The sequence below is a fragment of the Diabrotica virgifera genome, chromosome 1 (genome assembly GCF_917563875.1).
Source record: "Diabrotica virgifera virgifera chromosome 1, PGI_DIABVI_V3a".
NCBI classification, from domain to species: domain Eukaryota; kingdom Metazoa; phylum Arthropoda; class Insecta; order Coleoptera; family Chrysomelidae; genus Diabrotica; species Diabrotica virgifera.
Window position 1 is genome coordinate 20,975,560 of NC_065443.1, and position 22,120 is coordinate 20,997,679.

At 34.5% G+C, this 22,120-nt stretch overlaps 1 protein-coding gene across 1 annotated transcript; it reads left to right on the top strand.

Moving 5' to 3' along the window:
* Positions 1–23: 23 nt before the first annotated feature.
* LOC114324613 (synaptobrevin homolog YKT6) lies at positions 24–18,012 on the top strand. The gene is made up of 3 exons (XM_028272481.2): positions 24–464; positions 1,459–1,730; positions 10,457–18,012. Exons 1-3 carry the CDS (start codon positions 275–277, stop codon positions 10,592–10,594), a joined length of 600 nt encoding a protein of 199 aa, XP_028128282.1. The 5' UTR covers positions 24–274; the 3' UTR covers positions 10,595–18,012.
* Positions 18,013–22,120: the final 4,108 nt, after the last annotated feature.

The following is a 22,120-nucleotide window of genomic DNA, read 5'->3' on the forward strand; positions in this document are numbered from 1 at the left end:
AAGAAGAAGTGATGACGTGCGAGGTGGGGCAAGTGGGGAGAATTGAAGTTGAAAGTTCGAAGATTAAATTATTTGTCAGTGCCAGTTTTGACATAATTTTTAATGTATTAGATTTTAGTGAAAGTGGTTCCTAATTATTTTACAATATTGAATACATTTGTTAATTATACATGTTAAGTTTTTGAGAAAGTGTAGTTTAGGTGTGTACCATATTGAAAGGTTATGTTATGATCTGATAGTATTTTGGTATTAGTCAAAAAAACATTAATAAACAATGGTGAAAATATATTGTCTCAGTGTTTTATACAAAGGACCAACAACTGCAACCTGGTTGAAATCAGCCTTCGAACTTCAAAGCTTCAGCTTTTTCCAAAGAGGGTCAATTCAGGAGTTCATGTCATTCTTTTGCAAAACCATAGTGGAAAGAACAATACCAGCCTCAAGGCAGAGTGTTAAAGAAGGAGGTTCGATTTCACTGTATATTCATTAGTCTAGACTAGGGTGACCAAATCATAAACTTGAGAAAACAAGACACATCCAAAGAGGGTTTGGGGATACTCTTCAGGGGCCTCATAGAGACGTAATCATTTAAACATGCCATTTTTAGCTAATTTGAGACATAAATCTTTTTCAATTTACCTATGAACATGTAATTTAATTTAAAATGTGGGGCATGTAATAAATACCTAATAACAAAGACTTTGCAGTTTAAAAGTCGGGACAATCCCGTTTTTATTGAAAGTTTGGTCACCCCAGTCTAGGTGGGGTCTGTTTTGAATTTGACAATTTCATAGGAGTGTATTCTTTTGCTGGAATCATTTCAGGATCTACCTTATATCAATAATCATGATATGAGCCAGCCACAAACCTTGTGCTCAATTTTTAACACATTCACGGACACACTTCACATGTAGCCACATCTTATGGACTAAGTGACTTCATATGCAGTCGTGTCTGTGAATGTGCTAACCAAGTCTTGCTTTGCAATTTTAAACAGTATTTGACTTGCTATAAATTGAAAATTTAATGTTTATTGTTTAAAAATAGTAATTGGGAAAAAGTGCGAAAAATGGAGTTTTACCAACACCAAATTGTTCTATATGGTCCACATATTATTCAGTAAAAAGTTACACCATTTTGAGCATCCGGTTTGGGGAGGGGGAGATGGGGGAGAAGTCGGTAAATTAGTAGTTTGTTTATGTTTTTCACATACCATTGGCCACTGAAATAGCAAATCCTGTTGAAGAAAATTTCTTTCAATCAGTAAATATATTATAAATTGCCCAAAAAATATAAAAAGTATCAAAAACCTCCACTATATATAATTTTTATATAATTTTGCTTTTATTTCAGCAAAAAAGTAGACTCCTATGGGAAATGTCGATTCTGGTCTGCTTTTCGACTGATCCCCCGTGACTATTTGTAATAAAATTATTATTAATTCGTACTTTCTTTTAGAATATTTGTGTCATGTATATGTACGAGCTGATAACTTAGCTGGTGTTATCATAACTGATCATGAATACCCATCAAGGGTTTCTCACACACTAATAACAAAAATACTAGACGAATTTGGTGCCAAAATTCCTGCAGCTAACTGGCCCAGCCTTGAGGAGAGAGATGTACCATTTCCACAATTAAATACCTACTTAGCGAAATATCAAAATCCTAGAGAAGCAGATGCTATTACAAAAATTCAAGAAGATCTTGATGAAACGAAGATTATTTTGGTAAGAATTATTGATTTACTTATAGAACATTTCACATTAAGAACGAAACGTTGCTTAGATAGGCCAATGAATTTCTTATGGACGATAGAAGCGAGCGAATGCCATGCCATACTGATTAGAATGAATCATATATCAGCAGTCGAGTAGCCACCTGTGCCCGAGAGGTTTGGCAACACTGATCTCACATAAGTGCAATGTTCCGTTCTTAATGTGAAACAAAGTACAGTAGAGCGTCGATAATCCGAACTAATTGGTACAGGGGTAGTTCAGATTACCAAATTGTTCGGATTATCGAACATATTATTATGTTCAAAATACAAAGCTCATAAACATAGTACATATGTACATATGTACATACGTTTTAGTTACAAGGAATAAAACACCTGCATAATAAACAAATATATTGTATGTATTTCTGCATAAACAAAACAAAAATCCGCGGTCATATTTTGCCTATATTGTCATATTAAATCCAAAAATTCGGTCCACGATCATATTTTTTAATTTTATAATTTTTTTTTGCGTTCGGATTAGCGACGCTCTACTGTATAGATGAAATATTAGGAGCTAATATTCCAGAATATATTGTTTAGTTAAAAAAAGTATTATCTTTTGCAATATGCGCTATATTGATTACTAAATGGGTATATGCAGAACTGAAGCATGATAACAAAATATTTAATTTGTCTCAAATTTATCTATACTTTATTATTGTTTATTGATTATTTGTGGTATTTAATTACAACTATATAATTTGGTACAGACATAATATTGAATAATGTTGAAATGTATTACAACTACCATAAAATTTTTTATCAGGTATCAATATTGGTATTATTAAATTATATAATTATGTCACAGACATATTAAGAACAACGATAAGTGTAGTTTGGCAAATGGGTTTAGTTCCTGCAGTCATCATAAAGGAAGGAAAAAAAATAATGGATATTGCAAAAATTTTTCTCTTTTAAAAAGTTTGTTTTTCTAGCTTTCTTCAATGGTATCCTCCCTGTCTCAAACATGGCATATTGAAAAAAAAGAAGGCTCATATGAACTTCAAAAATTTTCATTCCCAAAACAACTATGTACTTACATTGTTTTTTCTAATTTACTGTCTCAATGTAAAAAAACTTGACTAGAAAGTGTTATAAAGCTTATGTTGCTCGTTTGGACCAAAATATTAATTACAGTGCTGTGGTACTGGATCTGGAATAGCTAACTTTTTGCATCTCAGTTTTCTTTTGTTTACACTAATGAAGATTTGAATATTGGTAATCTTTCTGATTCTGTTCATTTAGCTGCTGTTAACATTCCTGTCTATAACATAACTCTTGCAGATGTACTCTCAGGTATTTAAAGTTTAAAGGATAAGATCCCTTCTCATAAGGTGTATTTATAATTTGAGTAAACCCATTTTTATGTTGTTTAATCAGTCACCTGTAACTGAAATTTTTCCAAACACATGCAAAAACAGTTTTGTCACACTGTTGGGAGTGTTGGGAACCACACTAAGTGTGGTTCCCAACTTGTTTGAACTACTTGTGACAAAATTTCTTTCTTGGCATTGTAAGGATATTCAGCCCTATTCTGTAACTTTTAACATATCGAATAGAATGACCCTATGACCCTAAATGATCTTAATTACCGGAAATCGGAATTTTGGATATCTGTCGCGTCGTTTTCGTGTTTGGATTGGTATTCCGTAACTCACATCGTAATCAGTGTAAATCGAAAATGCCAACTTCTATTTGACGCACTCAGGAGGAAGTGGCAACACCGCACTGCAAAGTGAAATAAGTGTTCTATGTGAAGAATTTATCAAAAAAAGAAGAAATTTTGGTTTGTTTTGGATGGTTTTGGTTCAGTTTGACAAATTCAGCACAACAAGAATAAAAAATGGCAAGTGGAACACCGATTGGGAACATAAACATCTAAGAAAAAAACCTCTGCTGATCATTTAAATTACATAGTAGACTTTATCTCAGAACATACAATATTATTGCACATTAAAAGTAAGTTTTTCCCTAAGAAAAGTTTTGATTTTTCGTTTGAAACACACTAGATACGTGCAGATCTACATATTCTACTAGTAAATTAATTAGAGTAGCAATTCTTAAAATGTTTAATGATTTCTATTAACCTTGATGCCGAATATTTATTGATAAGTATTGTTATATAATTTTTATGGGAAGAATGTAGAAAATTAATTTTATTTCAAATTTTCAGGAGTAATCTACGAGATCGTAGATTTTCATCGCTCTGTATATGGCCAAAATTTGTAAATAATAATATATTTTAGTCGTAAGCAGTGTTTCGTGGAAAGTGAAAAACGTTAGTGGTTAAGATTCTACGAACGGACTTAACAATTCAAGAACAATAGAACTAAATTACGATCGGTTTTAGAAAGTGGATGTATTTGCGGTTGACGTGAACAATAGAACGTTTTTAAATGCTTCCCAGGAAATAACGTTGGTAAACAAAATTGTTTAGTTTAGAATATAGGGTTTTTCTAGCATGCAAGAAAAAAATTAATTTTGGTATCTCCTGGAATTTGACAAGACGGGAAATTTATATACAACACTATTTGTTTTTAAGAAAGGAAAGTAGGGATGTAATGTGTAGAGAGAATGCTTGTGATTGGCTAGGAGACTGATGGAGGGGAGTAGAGTGTTTGAGTCTCAGATGGATGAAGGAAAAAGATTTACTGTGTAATTAAGATCTGAAGAGAGCAGTTCAGTTCGGAAAGAAGTAGTGATTTTGTGTGAAGTGGTTAATTTGGTGGCCGTGTAAGCAGATTCGTGTCCGAATAGATTCCAGTTTCTATCTGAAACGAGTAGCCGGTTTGTATCAATTTTGCACAAGATAACGAGCTGAGAAAAAATCTTGTAATTATAAAGATTGATATTGTTTGTACCGAGTCAGAGACTAAATTGAGGAGAGATTTCGAACGAGTGCTGTTTGTTGGTGAAGCAGATGGAAGAGAAGAACCGTCGCAGCATCCGAAGGAGCACGTGTGGGGGGATCGAGGACAACACGATAAGACATGATATCATGTTGTCGAGGACAACATGATAAGAAGTATAGAAGATTCAGATTATGTATGAAAAGGAGAGAGTTGTTTTATATTACATACCATATTTGTTTTAATTTAACAGTTACAGCATAATTCATTCATTTATAAATTCATAGAAGATATAAGTAATCTATTTAGAAGGTGAAAATTAAATTTTGTTTTTTTTTTTATAATAAATTCTACAGAATCTTTTAAATGAAAATTTTTTAAAAAAAGGAGATAGTAGAATTAAAGATTAATTTTATTAGATAAGAAATTTTTACAACAAAATTGAGTTTTAGCGTACATTTTAAATCGTATATTTAAATAAATAATACTTATAGAATTTCTATGATTTTGAGTACATTTATTTTCCTTTTGAAAGTTTTGTCCTGGATGAAGTGAGTAACGAGAAATACTAGAAGCCACAGACTAAAGGTAATACATTAAAATCAATTAGCCCTGAGAATAAATTTTATTGGAAAGTTTTATTAAAATTTTGTATTTTGAGTAGTAATTAAAATAATTCATTAATTATTCGAATTAATAAAAAGCTGATCAATCTCATAACAGAGAAAACATAGAGCATAATAGTATATAAAATTAAATATACAATGATGTACATAAATAACAACACAGGCTAAAATCGCTAATTAATTTAACAATTAAACGTCAAAACAACAATAATGCCACTGCGCAAGCGTCAAGACCAATTACGATGTCAAAATATGATCTCGACAGGGCTTGTGTTGTAGAAATCAATTTCTACCCAACGTTCGGATAGTAGAGGCCGAGATGAATTACAAAATACCAATTCCTACAAATTTCGATCCGACTTGCTGACCTCTATTCGATTTAACTCATTTCTATTCGATTTGTAGTTACAGAATAGGCCTGAGTATCATTGGTGAGCAGCGTGGTTTTGTCACTGGGAGGTCCACAGTAGCTAATCTCTTGTTATTCCAAAATGATAAAATTAATTCAGTAGAGAGTGGCAGTCAAATAATGGATGTTGTTTATCCTGATTTCACTTATGCCTTTGGTAGGGATAGGATATAATGCCATGCCGCTATTATCAGAAAATTAGAGTGAATTTTCCAATATAGCTTAACTCATAATTATCAAGTTGCCTTAGTAACAGAAGTCAGATAGTTAAAATTAAGAACCACTTATCTAATCCCATTTTTGCTCATTCTGGTGTTCCTGAGGGACCTCACCTTGGACCTTTGATGTTAAATCGTATTTCATCATCATTCTCTTTGCCTTATCCCTATGCGGGGTCGGCTTCCCTAATTGCATTTCTCCACACAATTCTATCCTGGGTCATATTATCAATATTAATCCCATTTACCAACATGTCCTGCCTAATCGTCTCCCCCCACGTCTTCTTTGGCCTTCCTCTCCTACTCCTTCCAGGAATCTGCACTTCAGCTACTCTTCGTATTGGATGATTAACGTCTCGACGTTGAACATGACCAAACCATCTCAACCTATGCTCTCTCATTTTGGCATCAATTGGTGCCACACCTAGACTGCCCCCAATATACTCATTTTTAATTTTATCCTTTCTTGTCACTCCACTCATCCATCTAAGCATTCTCATCTCCGCCACATGCATTCGTTGTTCCTCTTTCTTTTTCACTGCCCAACATTCAGTTCCGTACATCATAGCCGGTCTTATGGCTGTTTTATAGAATTTTCCTTTTAGCTTCATTGGAACTTTTCAGGCTGGCTTCCGCAAAGGATATAGTACATCAGACCATCTGCTGACAATGAGAACATTGATAGAGAAGGCAAATGAATACCAACTACCCGTATTTCTTGCCTTCGTAGACTATGAAAAGGCGTTTGATAGTATCGAGATGTGGGCGATAGAACAAGCTATTAATAATTGTAGAATAGATTCGAGATATAGACAACTAATACATAATATATATGAAAATGCAACTATGATAGTACAACTAGACGAAAATACAAATCCCATCCCTATTAAGAGAGGCGTGAGACAAGGAGACGTAATATCGCCAAAGCTTTTCAACCTAGCACTAGAAGACGTCTTCAAAACGACAAATTGGTCAACCTATGGCATTAACGTTAATGGCAAGAAGCTAAACCACCTCAGATTCGCTGACGACATTGTGATTATAGCGAGCTCATTCGAGGAACTGCAAATTATGATGGAGGAACTCGCAGGCAGCTCCCAATACGTCGGCCTGAAAATGAACATGAAGAAAACAAAAATAATGACAAACACAGATGACCCCAGACGCATAACTATAAATGGCAGTGAGATAGAAAAAATCCAGGAATATATCTACCTAGGCCAAATCCTGAAACTAGACAAAGAAAACCAAAGTGCGGAAATTAATAGAAGAGCAAGACTAGCATGGGCAGGATTTGTAAAACTTGGTTGGATACTTAAGAACCGCAAAATACCTCAATATTTGAGAACCAAAGTGTTCAACCAGTGCATCCTTCCTATCATGACATATGGGTGTCAAACCTGGACCCTAACCAAGGCAAATATGAATAAACTAGCCACAACACAAAGAGCTATGGAAAGAGCAATGTTAGGTATACGACTGTCAGATAAAAAGAGGAACGACTGGGTAAGATCAAAAACAAAAGTCGAGGACATAACAACAAAAGTTGCCAAACTTAAATGGAGCTTCGCAGGCCACACTGTTAGACAAAAAGACCAACGTTGGAATGCAACGATACAACATTGGAGACCTTACCAAAGTAAACGACCGAGAGGAAGACCACAGATGAGATGGGTTGATGATATTAAAAGAGTAGCCGGAACGAATTGGAAATATGTTGCTCAGGATAGAGACCGATGGAAGGAGTTGGGAGAGGCCTATGTCCAAACGTGGACGATAGAAGGCTAAGAAGAAGAAGAAGGAACTTTTCTGTCACACAACACACCACTTGCTTTATTCCACTTCATCCATCCAGCCCTAATTCTACTGCATGCATCTCCATCTATTTCCCCATTACTCTGTAATACCGATCCCAGGTACTTAAAACTATTGCTTTTTACAATCAGTTCACCTTCCAAAGATACCCAGAGCTCGTGACCACTGTTCCAGTTTTTGTTCTAAGTCTCTTTCACTATTTCCTATTAACACGACATCATCAGCATACATTAAGCACCATGGAATGTTACCCTGTAGTTTCGCTGTTATCTGGTCCAAAACTAATGAGAATAAATACGGACTAAGCACCGAGCCTTGGTGCAATCCTACTTTCACATGAAATTTTTCTCCTGTATTTTTCCATCAACTGCCTTATAATGAAAATTGGGTCTGTTGTTGATCTGCCCTGCATAAAGCCAAATTGATTCTCGGATATGTCGGTCTCTTCACGTATCCGTCTATCAATTACTCTCTCCCATATTTTCATCGTGTGGCTAAGCAGTTTTATAGCCCTGTAGTTTGTACACTGCTGTATATCTCCCTTGTTTTGGTAGACAGGTACTAGTATACTGCTTCTCCATTCGTCTGGCATTTATACAACTTCCATAATTCTATTAAATAAACCTGCCAGCCACCTTGTTCCTGTCTCTCCCAATGCTTTCCATACTTCCCCAGGAATATCATCTGGTCCTACCGCTTTTCCTTTCTTTATTTTTTGAAGCGCTTGAGCCACTTCCTCGTTTGTTATTTTGGTGACCATTGCTGCTACTGTCTCCGTTTACTCCACAGGCTGTCTGTCAAATTCTTCATTTAATAAGCTGTCAAAGTACTTTCTCCATCTCTTTTTGACATCCTTTTCGTGAACTAGTATTTTATTATTTTCATCTCGGATACATCTAATCTAATTAAAATCTTTTGCTTTCTTTGCTCTCTTTCGCCTTCCCTGGTATCAAGTTGATCGTATAAGTTTGAATACGCTTCTGCTTTAGCTTTTGCTACTGCTACTTTCGCTTCTTTTTTCGCGACCATATAGTTTTGAAGATCCGTGTTGGATCTGGTTTCTTGCCACTTTTTATATAATTTTCCCTTCTCTTTTATTTTTCCTTGAACTTCGGTTGACCACCACCAAGTCTCTTTATCCTCAAACTTTTTTCCTGACGTTTTCCCCAGTATTTCAATAGTAGTCTCCTAGGGCTTCCTTTCATGTTCCAACATATTTTCTCTACTATTCTTTCCCTGAATAAGCCTTCTTTCTCATCTTTTAGCATCCACCACTTGATTTTTTGTGGTCCTCTCCGATATTTTGGTTTAGTTTCACTTTTTACTTCGATGTCCAAAACAAGCAACTTATGTTGTTGGCTTACTGTCTCACTAACTATTACCTTGCAGTCCTTGCATTCACGTATGTCTTCTTTCCTTATCATGAAATAGTCTACTTGGGTCTTAGTCTAATGTTGTCCACTTTTGTACGTAATAAGTTGTGTTTCTCTTTTTTTAAAGAATGTGTTAACAATCGCCATATCTAGTGCTGTTGCTAATTCAAGCATATCATCTCCAGCTTCATTTGTAGTTCCAAAGCCTAATCCCCCATGTATTGCTTCGTATCCTGCCTTGGCTTGGCCCACATGTGCATTGAAATCACCTCCTATTATAACTTTCTCCTCTGACGGAATATCACTCAGGACGTCTCCTAATTGGTCATAGAAAGCTCTTCTTTCATTCTCACCCAGGCCTGTTTGAGGAGCATACAGACACACACACAACATTCAATACCTCTTTATCAATTACAAATTTCACTGACATCATTCTATCACTCGTTCTTACAACTTCCACTACGTTATCTTTCATTTCACTATCAGCAATTATACCAACTCCATTTCTAGTGTTACTACTCCCTGTATACCACAATTTGTATCCTTCACCTAGTTCTTTTGCCCTTTGTCCTTTCCACCTACTTTCTTGAATGCAAGCAATTTGAACTCTCCTTCGTTTGAGCGCATCCACTAACTCCAGACTCTTACCTGTAAGACTACCAAGATTCCACGACCCTATCCTGATTTTTCTAACCTGCAATGGTGTTCCCCCTGAGATAGTCCTCACCCGGAAATCCGAACGGAGGCTCATTTTACTTCCGGCACATTTTACCTCAGGAGATGCCATCATTTCAATATAAGTTTTTTATATAATTGGAGAAGGTCTTTTCATTATTATGGCCTGAAAAGATTTTGTTTGGATATTTGATGCCTGAATGCCTTTTCTATCAGCACCATACCCTGCCCTGCACGTTTAACCAATACACCACCAATGCAGCCAAAGTGCAGTATTACCCCACACCCGCCTGCATTTTTCTGTATAGGCCAGGATCCCTACTGTAAGGACTACCCTATAAGCCAATGGGTCTATTGAATAAAAAGAAGTATTTGCTTTTACTTACAATTATTTAAGTATTTACTTAATACTACTTGAATAAAGTCATTTCTTTAATGCTTTGTTCAATTACTAATGAGTAAATACTTAAATGCGAGGAAGTAAAAGCAAATACTTCTTTTTATTCAATAGACCCATTATATTGTTGCCCGTATCCCGCCGCTAGGAGGCACGTACTTTATTCGGGATACTGATGTTAAATCGTTTTTATAAACTATATTGGTTTGGATGAAATCCAAACTTTGTGCTGATGTAATCTGTTAGAATCTCTACGTTCTATAGAAATTGACCTGTGCTTTTCACATATCTCTTTACTCTCTCTTTTGCAGCATAATACCATACAAGCAGTTTTGGAACGAGGCGAGAAACTAGACGACTTAGTGAGCAAGTCGGAAGGTTTAAGCATACAGTCCAAGGCATTCTACAAGACAGCGAGAAAAACGAATAGTTGTTGTAGTTTTACATAGATAGGCGTATATACTCATTCCAAATAATTAAATGTAACGTTTGTATTTATTTTTAAAAGTGATATATTGTTATGGTGTAATATCTGCAAAAGAGCTTATAGTTGTGGAAATATATGTTTATGGAATGATCTAGAACAGGGTGAAATATATCTGTTTTTTATCTCGTTAAGGATTGTTCGTGTGTAGTAAGTATCAGATTCAGTAATATGATGTGTACCTACTTATTTTTCATTCTCTTTCACGTAATTAAAACTGCCAAAATATTAAGATTTTATAGTTTTACGTATCCCACCTACGAGAGTTTATCCCTTTGCTCCGCCCCTGACCCAGTTTTAAATAAAAAATATTATCTTATTTATCTTTACGTCGCATAGTAACCTATTTTTGTAGACTCAGACTAGAAAATTTCTTGCCTGTATAATCTTTGGTAAAGAGTGAGCTATTTTATGACAATCAGTCGTGTGATGGATGACCGAAGTTAAGTTTAACGTTTGAGTTAAAGTTAAGATAACTCTCAGGAATAACGTGCCCATAACTATATAGGTAAAATTTGGTGTGATGTATCGCTCGCAGTTATGAGATAGTTATATCATCAACGTTATATCAGAAAGAAGTTTTGAGGAACAAATTTTGAAGTAACAAAGAGAAACCTTATGTACAAATAGTACAAGTTGGAGTGAGCGCGAGAGATTGTTCCGAACATACCCGTCGTCGGCTACTGCCGATGACCGAACAGCAATCAGCTGTTTGGGTTCCTTGGTGTTTCCAAAGAATACTCCATCCAACAAGAAGCGAAAGCACCTGTCGGCTCCTTTGATGTTCAGGGGACAGAAATATCGGTCGGAGAATGGTAGGGGTAATACTTCACACTACACTAAGAAAAGTAATGAGGAATTCGTTCAAAACTGTAGGAAATTTGAGTTACACTGAGAAACAAAGTAATAATTAAAACTATAGTGTTTTTAAGTTGATCTATTAATATGAATTGTATTTTTTTCTGTAAAATTTAATATAACCCATATATAAATTTTGCACTGATAAGTAAAAAGGTTTTAAGTTAAAAATATCGATTTTGACTAAGTTTTGTAAACTTATGTAAACGTGATGGATTTCTGATGCTTAGTTTAATTTAATAGTTAATTTCAAAATAGAGATTAAAATTTCTATCGATTTCTATTACTTTTTTTCGTACTAAAAACTTGAAAAATAGATATTTTTGACCCAAGACCTTTTTACTTAGGACAGAATTATACTTTCAAATTTTCTATTAACTTTGTCTTAGATTGATCATTTTTTTTTGTTTCCTTTTGAGAAATTTCTTTGAATGTCTATTGACCTCCAACACCACCATATTCTCGCTGCACGAGGAAACTCTGCGGCGGAGGCTAGAATGACTTTATTCACCTTCGATTTCTTTCTGTACATCTGAGGTTTCTGGAAACTCTGGTTGTACTGTACCAAATTCAACTCGCCTGGATATATCTCATCACATCTAGCATCTAATACTTGGGAATTAATCTATCAGCTGAAAACAATATCGAAGAAGAGGTAAAAGAACAAATAATTAAAGCCAGTAGAACGGCCGATGCCTAAACGGCACAATTTGGAAAAACAAACACGTAAGAGTGCAAAACAAAGGCCCAAATATATGTCAGTTATTAGGCCAGTTATGACTTATAAGGCTGAAACAAGACCAGATACAAGCAAAACACAAAAACATCTGGAGACCAACCAAATGAAGATCTTAAGAAGGATTGCTGGAAAAGTACTACAGGACAGGGTAAAAAGTGAGGAAATCAGCCGCATATGTGAGGTGGACAATATAAATACCTGGGTAAAGAAGAGTGGATTAAACATATAAGCAGGATGTTTGAATCAAGGATAGTAAGGGACAAGTCACCGTTAGGCAGAAGAAGTATAGGACGCCCAAGGAAAAGCTGTAATGACAATTTAGGGACAGAATGAAATGCACCGTTGAAGAAAAACAGGCAGAACTGCCTATATAAAAGGAAGAAGACATCAGATCTAGCATCTAGCCACCTTAACCTGTTTCTTATTTTGTTTCCAATAGGATCCACACCCAATTTTTTCGTATATACTGATTCCTAACATTATCTTTTCTAGTTATTCGCTAGTCCTAGTTATTAATAACTGCGGATTCAATACGGAACTTAACCTAACCCTAATGAAGCTCTGCTTTCACACAAAATTTTCCAGTTTCAGCTGCATTTGCTCTCTCTAATTGTTACCTTCTGATACATTTTTTATACCACTCTCACATATTCAGCCGGCACTCCTTTCCTACTTAGTACCATTAGGTTTCTGGTAACTTTGCTATATGCCTTCCCAACATTAATAAACACTATGTGCAAGTCTTTCTCTTCCACTCATAAGTTTTTCCCTCGGCTGTCATAAAATAAAAATTGATGTTGTGGACCTGCCTTGCATAAATTCAAAATGACCTTTATTTCTAGAACCGTACACTAAATTTATACTGTTGCAAATTAAATTAAACACTAAATAGCTATGTTTAAATTGTTTTTTTTTAAAAGCTTAATTAAAAATCTGGGAATAAATAATTTTAATAGATAGGTACGTATATGGAATCACATAAATGTTTAAAAAGAACTTTCTCTCATTGCCCTACCCCTACGATCGTTTACCTGCTACGATTTCTCGGTACTGAAAAGAGAATTATTTGTTCACGATCTAGTGGGGCGTCCCAGTACGAACCACACAAGAAAATCCACCTTTGCGTGGAGCCATCACAATGAGAGTTTATTTTAACAATAGATATGTTTAATAGTATTATCCTTTTTTCTACAATTAGAAAAGATTAAACAACACAATAATTTTACAACAAACAGCTGTAGGGGTTAGGTTGAGATATAAGAAATAATACATGAAACATGCCGGATCGTACATGCGCAAAGAAATTTGGATCGTGAAATAGTCGATGCTTTCGCTTCTTGTTGGATGGAGTATTCTTTGGTGTTTCTAAGTTGCTTTCAAACGGTAGATAGAAACAGGGTTGCCGGATTGGTGTGTTTTCCCAAAATTTTGGGTTAATTTGAAAGCGTCTATTGAAATTTTTCTAAGCAGAAATTGTAGTGGGATTTTTTGGGGGCGGAAAATTATGGATGATTTTAAGGGGTCATGGTAAATTAAATTTGCGAATGTACATAGAACTGTATATTATACTCCCATATAATCGAAGACGATAGGAACTATGAATTATTTCCATGGCCCTCGTTGATATTGTAGTATGAATTTTGCTTTACTGTTCTTCATTTGACTAGTAATTTATTAAAATGCGGCAACAATTTAAATTTGGGGACTTTGGGGTATTTGAGCTTCAATTTCAGGGAATTTCAGTTTCTAAGTGGGGGATTTATAAAATATCATCTGGCAACTCGGGATAGAAAGCTCAGTAGGTACTTAAAATAAAATTTCAACTTATATCGCTCGATTTGATTTTGTATAATTTTTAAAATTGTATTACCCTTCTATTCTTAATTATTAAATTACTAGCTTCTAAATTCACTTGATTTCTGTCTAAAAATAAGTCAAAAGATGAACCTAACCTTGCATAACTACAGAGTTATCTCATAACTTGAGGTTTAACGTCGCGTTATAAAGTGACCAGATAACTCAAGAACTGTCATGAAATAACGCAAAAAGTTAAGTTAAGTATGATAGATCACACCAATTCGATGGTTATAACATAACTACAGGATAACTTTACGTTAACGATAACTTCGGTCATCCATCACAGGGCAGAATGTTGAGAAAAGTTAAACCTCTTTCACAATATGTATACAATGCAGCTTTTGTTTCTAATAACGTCCACCACAGGGTGTTGTAAAATACGATGAAAAAACACAAATTTATTTTTACACCCTGTATAAATATGGGAGGTAAAACGTTGATATTTCTCAGAAATTATTGGTACAATAATTCCTTAGAAATATACCTATACCCGTACTTAATATCAAATAAAAATCATCAAAGTTCAATCAATGTTTCAGGAGAAAAATAGCTCCAAACTTATGGTACCTCATTTAAGGTGGTGTGTTAATTTTGAAGCGTAGTGAATATACACTCACCGGCACAAAATTCCGCCACCCAAAATGTTTGATTAAGTTTGACTATTTGTAACTTTATTATTTGTGCTCCGATTTTTAAGATTCTTGCACCAGTTTGTAGGTACATGTATTGAAATCGTTTCCGGTAAAACAAAAATTTTGCTTGCATGGCATTATACAAGGGTGAATGGAAGCGTTGTATTTTCTCCTAACTTTAAAAAATTCTGTGGAAAAATGGAAGAGCTGATTTTGTTTCATGTCATAGTATCCCGGAGACATCGCTGAAATTTTGTTTTTTGAATTATCCGAATATCTCTTTTCTTGTAAGAGCTGTACGATTTTTTGTAAATAAAACACTGATGTACTCATAAAATAGAGGTTGGATTGATAAGATTAGAATGGCCCGCATGCAGCCCAGATCTCAATCCTATTGAGCATTTATGGGATGAATTAAAAAAGCTATTCGCCGTCATCCTAGGCCTCCAGAAAATTTGGTACAGTTATGGCCCTGGTAGAGGAATATCGGGCTATTCCTCAGGTAAGGATAACACATCTTTATTCGATGCCAAACATATTGCGAGCAGTCGTTGCTGCAAGAGATGGACATACCCGCTATTGAACTGTTTTGTTTTGTTGTTCGTTTTGTTTTGTTAATTTTAGTGCGTTTGATATTTCTAATTAAAAAAATCATCAAAGCAGTGTTTTTATTTACAGCTCTTAGAAGAAAAGAGATATTTGGATAATTCAAAAAACAAAACCTTAGCGATACCTCCAGGATAATACAAATGGAGTATGAAACAAAATCAACTCTCCAATTTTTCCAGAGAATTTTTTAAAGTTAGGAGAAAATACAACGTTTCGATTCACCCCCGTATAATGCCATCTAAGCAAAAAATTTTTGTTACCGGAATAATAACAAACGACATCAATACATGTACCTAAAAACTGATGAAAGAATCTTGAAAATCGGAGTACAAATAAGAAAGTTATAGACTGTCAAACTTAATCAAAAATTTTATTTTATAGACAGTCGTATAAAACTACTATTAGAAAAATAATTGAAGTAATTGGTATCTTCATTTGAAATTGAACTTAAAAAAATTATCAGCAAGATGGATAACATGAATAAAAGCCAAACCAACCGAAAAGACATGTACATTTATTTTTTAATGCGTTTTAGATAAGTCAAAGAAAATTTTCGTGCAATATTAGTAACAATGAAGAAGTTTACCACACCCGAAAGAATTCAAGACGCAATCTTGAGCGGGAAATATTAGGCTAGCTGTATTTTGGAATTCAAACGCTATAATTTTAGTAGTTCCTGCCAAAAAAGGGTGCCATAATTACAGGTGAATTATTAGTTTATACGAGGGAAGCTGTGTACTCTGAAAACTAGGTCTAACAGATTAGGAAGAAGTAATGTTAGGGTGTTAATCTTCAATCAGGATAACGCATACAGTCCTAGTTCTTCCATTGCAATAACTATAATAATTCAAGTAGGCTTCGAATTAGTTGAGCATCCGCCATTTTCTCCATATTTGGCTCCCATAGGCAAACGACTGTTTCTAAAACCTGCAAATTGCATATTAAAATAATTTGTTCAAATAATTGTGTCCATTAAATCAGTGATTTGCAGAGGTCCAGCTATCGTACACATCTTAGAACATAGATGGGAAAATAAAAGTGAAGTATTTGCCAATATTTTATTAAGTGGGCCAGGTGTGGAACAAGGGATCACGCCCCGTATTTGGTATATTTTTGCATTTTTTGTTAGTTTTTAGCTTGTATCGTTGAGTAGCTAGGTCACTTTTATACCATTTGTTTTATTTAGTATTTTGTAAAATGCAGTAAATTAACAGGCTATTGATAAATCGACACTTGCGGGGAAATGCTGAGATGTGCTGTGGCTACTTATAAAAATATAAACAAAAGGCACGTGACTAAAGATACTTACGGAAATTACTTCAGGATTTCAGAAAACGAAGAATATTATATTAAATAGTTGTCGCTGTAAAAATGCCCTAAAAATAATTATAAAACAAAATTCTTCCTATGTTTAGCATTGATCCCCAAGAATTGAGGTTCTCATCTGACGTCATGCGACAGCGGATGTCGAACTTCCTAGTTCCGTATAATTATAGTTGGCCCAAGTGTATGCTTTTCTATTTCTATTCATTTAGTAGTTTCATTCATTATACCTAGGTAGAGCATACCTAGTTCCGTATAATTATAGTTGGCCCAAGTGTATGCTTTTCTATTTCTATTCATTTAATAGTTGTCGCTGTAAAACTGCCCTAAAAATAATTATAAAACAAAATTCTTCCTATGTTTAGCATTGATCCCCAAGAATTGAGGTTCTCATCTGACGTCATGCGACAGCGGATGCATGCGCAAGAGCATACCTAGTTCCGTATAATTATAGTTGGCCCAAGTGTATGCTTTTTTATTTCTATTCATTTAGGTGTGTCGTATTACTCGTATTTATACAAAAAATATCATTATAGCGGGCATTAGTCGAACATATAAAAAAAATGAAGAACATGGGGACTCTTATAACAATGTGAACGCATTTCGGCATTGAGATAATTAAATTTTATATCAAATTAGTCGAATTCGTCCAATATTGACTGGAGATTCGTCCTTCCTAGAACTGTACGTTATAGAGAAATAATGTTTGAAGAAAGGGCTGGTTAACTCGGGCGGTAGGATGTCTGACTTCAACGCAGAAGTCCGGGGATCGAATCCCAGCACTGGCGAGGAGATGTATACATTTTTAAAAATATCTATAGGCCCTAGGTCGACTCAATCTGAATAAAATGAGTACCTTCGGTAAAACCAGGGGTAATAATAGGCGGTTTAAGCGTAGCCCCAGAGATAGCAGACTACCCTACTATAATCCCAAATATAAAAGGGAGGCTATTATTATTATGTTTAAAGCAAATGCATTATTTGAGGGTAGGTGCAGGTTCTTTTGTGTTAAGTAGTTATAAGGGAGAATAGCGACACACCTTCACTTGACGAAGTCACGCAACATAAGCGTGGCCTTAATAATCATGACACTTTGCATTTAGAAATATGAAACAATATAAACAATAGTCCTACATCTTTGTGTGATGCTCAATCTTGTTATTAACGCATTGTCTAGGAAAACTTAAGTCGATGTATTGAATCTGATACAAAAAACTATTAAAACTATTATTAAGTAATAAATGTGAACTGTAAAGAGATTTTTCTACTTGCGTTGATTTGATTGCTGCTCAGATGGTTATCTATGTATTATATTATTTTTTAAAATGTATAAGGAATTGTGTAAAATAAATATTGTTTGAAGTAGATTTTGTTAAATATCGAATCCAAAAGCACAACCAAATTTTTTGTTCCTACAGGTGCACAAAGAGACATAGTGACTGTTTGAGCCCAATCCTCTTCAATTTAATCATGGATGAAATCATCTAAACTGTCAACAAAGGAAGAGAATACAGAATGGGAAACAAAGTAAAAGTAGGTATGTATATCTAACAGAGTAAAAATACTCTGTTACGCAGACGACGCAATATTGATAGCCCAAAATGCAAAGCAAAACAATTTAATATGACAATCTCACTCAGAAAATTAAAACAATCATAATCGGCAAAGAACCGGAGACCTGGACAAAAAATGAGAGATGAAATACAAAAAGCAAATAACACTACATGGCGAAGCCCAGGCACGGATCTAGAAATTCATAATAGGGGGGGCCAGACTTACCTCAAATACAAATATTATATTTTCCAGATTTAGCCATACGACTCACACTTACTCTAAGGATAAAATACACTATACAGGGTGTAACAAAAATACAGGTCATAAATTAAATCACCTATTCTAGGACCAAAAATAGTTCGATTGGACCTAACTTACCTCAGTACAAATGTGCACATAAAAAAAGTTACAGCCCTTTGAAGTTAAAAAATAAAAATCGATTTTTTTCAATATATCGAAAACTATTTTTGAGATTTTTTATTGAAAAGGGACATGTGGCATTATTATGGCAGGAAAATCTTAGAAAAAAATTATAGTGAAATTTGTGCACCCTATAAAAAATTTATGGGGGTTTTGTTCCATTAAACCCCCCCAAACTTTTGTGTACGTTCCTATTTAATTATTATTGTAGTACTATTAGTTAAACACAATGTTTTAAAAACTTTTTTGCCTCTTAGTACTTTTTCGTAAAGTCAGTTTTTATCGAGTTATTTTGAATATTTGTTAAATCCACCACATATTTGTATATGGTTAAGTACGATTATGGAGACTTGGTAATAATATGAAAATTTATTTATGATGTACATTTTTAGGTATATTTTGAACCACATTAAAAAAGAAGCCACATCTCGATAAAAGGTGCCTTATCGAAAAAATATAAAGAGGCAAAAAAGTTTTAAAAACACTGTGTTAAACTAATGATACTGCAGTAATAGTTTAATTCGAACGTACACAACCATTTGGGGGGTTTAAAGGAACAAAACCCCCATAAAATTTTTATGTAAACATATTAAAAAAGAAGCCACAACTCGATAAAAACTGTTTTATCTCAAAAATACTAAGAGGCAAGAAAGTTTTAAAAATAGTGAATTTAACTAATGGTACCACAATAATAATTTAATTGGAACGTACACAAAAGTTTGGGGGGTTTAAGGTATCAAAACCCCCATAAAATTTTTATGGGGTGCACAAATTTTACTATAATTTTTCTTCAAGATGATGCTGCCATAAGAAGGTCCATTTTCAATAAAAAATCTCTAATAGTTTTTGATATATTCGAAAAAATCGATTTGCATTTTGTAACTTCAAGGGGCTGTAACTTTTTTATGTGCATATTTGTACTAAGGTAAGTTAGGTTCATTCGAACTATTTTTGATCCCAGAATATATGATTTAATTTATGACCTGTATTTTTGTTACACCCTGTATAATCCCAGATACCTACGGTATCAAAAGGATTGATAGACAATTCACGACTATTAATCTCACTGGTTGTTCTTTACCATAAAGATTCACCTTTCTACCATCAATGGGTAGGTACGCATGGGTTATGGATTAGCTAGTAAAATACAAATTTTTATATCTTTATTGTATCACAAATTTGAAACGTGACTTTTCATGAGATAAGGTTTATACCCAGTGTAATGTATTTGCATTTTAAAATATAATTTTTATTATTCTGTGAATCGAGAAAAATATTTCCGTTGTTTATGGTTCCACCGGTACCCAAACAAATGCGCCTGCAGATTATTTTTTAGATAAGGGTGTTTTATTAGATTTTATGGATTCTTTCAATTCTTTAGAAGCGGTTGTCGTGTAATTTAGTGTTGTACTGATGGTTTAAAGTTTAGAGTTAACAGAAAAAAATAATAAATACTTAGACTAAATACAATAGGGGAGTCCATGGACCCGTTGACCTCCACCTGTTTCCGCGCTTGGTGAAGCCGACATATTAACACTGAGGTGAAGTCAAGAATTTATAAAGCCAGTGTAAGACCAATAATGACATATGCATCAGAAACAAGACCCGAAACAGCCACAACACAAAGAGTACTAGTACTGGAAACGGCAGAGATTGAGAGTTCTGAGAATAATTACAGAAAATAAGCTGAGAGATCGAAAAAGGAATGGGCATTAGAAGAAAATGCAACGTACAGTCTTTTTGTCTTTTGATGTTTTCCGTCTTTTACGCTATTTTGCCGGTTTTTAGCGCACTCATCACTGTATACCTAGGTCACACTATCAAACTAGGCAAACAAAACCAAATGGCACAGATCACTAGAAGAATTAGAATGACTTTGGCAGCAGTAGAAAGACTCAGTGATGTGTAGAAAAACAAAGATATACCAATAAATCTTAAGAATAGGGTATTCAACAGTTGTATTGTAGGTACCAGTTATTACCTATGAAATGGAGACCGTGACACTTACAGAGTTATCAGCCAATAGATTAAGAACGACACATAGGGCCATCGAACGAGCTATGTTAGGAATATCTCTGAGGGAACATATACGAAATGAGGACGTGCGAAGCAGGACGAATGTGGAAGATGTAATTAAAAGAATTGCGCAAATGAAATGGAACTGGGTAGGACACTTGGCAAGGCAAAACAACGAAAGGTGAACGAAAAACCAACGGGAAGACCAGAAATGATGGCTAGATGAGATCAAAGCAAAAGTGAGGAGAAACTGGCACCAAATAGCACAATGCAGAGAAGGGTGAAGAACTCATGGGGAGGCCTTTGTCCAGGAGTGGATCCAACAGGCCGAAGAAGAAAACATTTTGTTAAAAATGTTAGTTTACTTCTGCTTGCGGGCTCTCCGGCTGGAAGCCTGTGGTATTTTGCTATTCCTTCCAACTGTAATTACGCACTGTTTCCTGCTTATGGAGGAAAAAATGCCGTCCATAACAAACAACAACACCAATCTACAAAATTTTGTTTTCGCTTAAAAATGTCATTAGTTTATCTTCCACATCAGCCAAATTGCCTGTAAAATTTTCCAGTCTTATTTGACGATTGTTGAGAATATTTTGCAAGTGACATCAAGTATAATATTAAATTTACGTAATGTAAACTATCAAGTAACGTAAAAATTATCTGTCAAATCTGAATTTTAAAAGGTCAAGTCAACATGTATAATTAATTAAGCTTCCTGTATTTGCGTAACTTCAAGATAAGAGTATGTGAGCGTGGGCTTTGTTTTTAATTACCAGATTAGATAATACAGTTGTTAGTCATTTTCTGTGTATGTCCTAGATAATTGATGAACGGAATATAACAAGTGTTTATTAAGACAGAAACGCATTAGAGAATCGCGGACGCTACTCGTCGCGAACAAGACGGTAAACGACTTGAGATTCTCATTAAAGATTGAATCAAGTCCTCGTCCCGTCCGCGACTTCCAAATGTGTTCATGAACAGGACCCCCGCTACCATATGTGCAAACTGTGCAATGCACACGGGCGCCAAAACACAGGGTCAAAAATTACAAAAATAAACAAACAAAACTTATTTTAAAATAAAAGTTGAGACAGTTGAGTACAAAAGTTGAATACAAAATGTTCAATTTATTTGTGGAATTATTATTTGGCATGACGTTTTATTTCATATAAATATTGTCACCAAACAAATGCAAAGTGCTACAATAGGGCTTTTTATCGATTGTCATTTGTTTCGAGCTTCTGTCATATGTTTTATAATCTGTGTATAGTATTAATATACACGAATTATACGACATATGACAGAAGCTCGAAACAAATGACTGTGAATGAAAAGCCCTATTAATATTAAAGTTTGCCAAATCTACCTAAAAAATTTAGTTGATCACTTCCAGCAATATAGATCTGACAATCATTTCAAGAAATTCTTGTAAAAGCGAAGGAAGTGGTCTCTCTTGAAATTGAAGAAGACTTTTCACCGT

What these genes read in the sequence shown, in the direction of transcription:
- LOC114324613 (XM_028272481.2), top strand. Translation starts at nt 275, where the DNA reads ATGGTGAAAATATATTGTCTCAGTGTTTTATACAAAGGACCAACAACT. An exon ending in GCAGAGTGTTAAAGAAGGAG is followed by an intron (nt 465 to 1,458) that starts GTTCGATTTCAC and finishes ACTTTCTTTTAG; the next exon opens with AATATTTGTGTCATGTATAT. An exon ending in ATGAAACGAAGATTATTTTG is followed by an intron (nt 1,731 to 10,456) that starts GTAAGAATTATT and finishes TCTCTTTTGCAG; the next exon opens with CATAATACCATACAAGCAGT.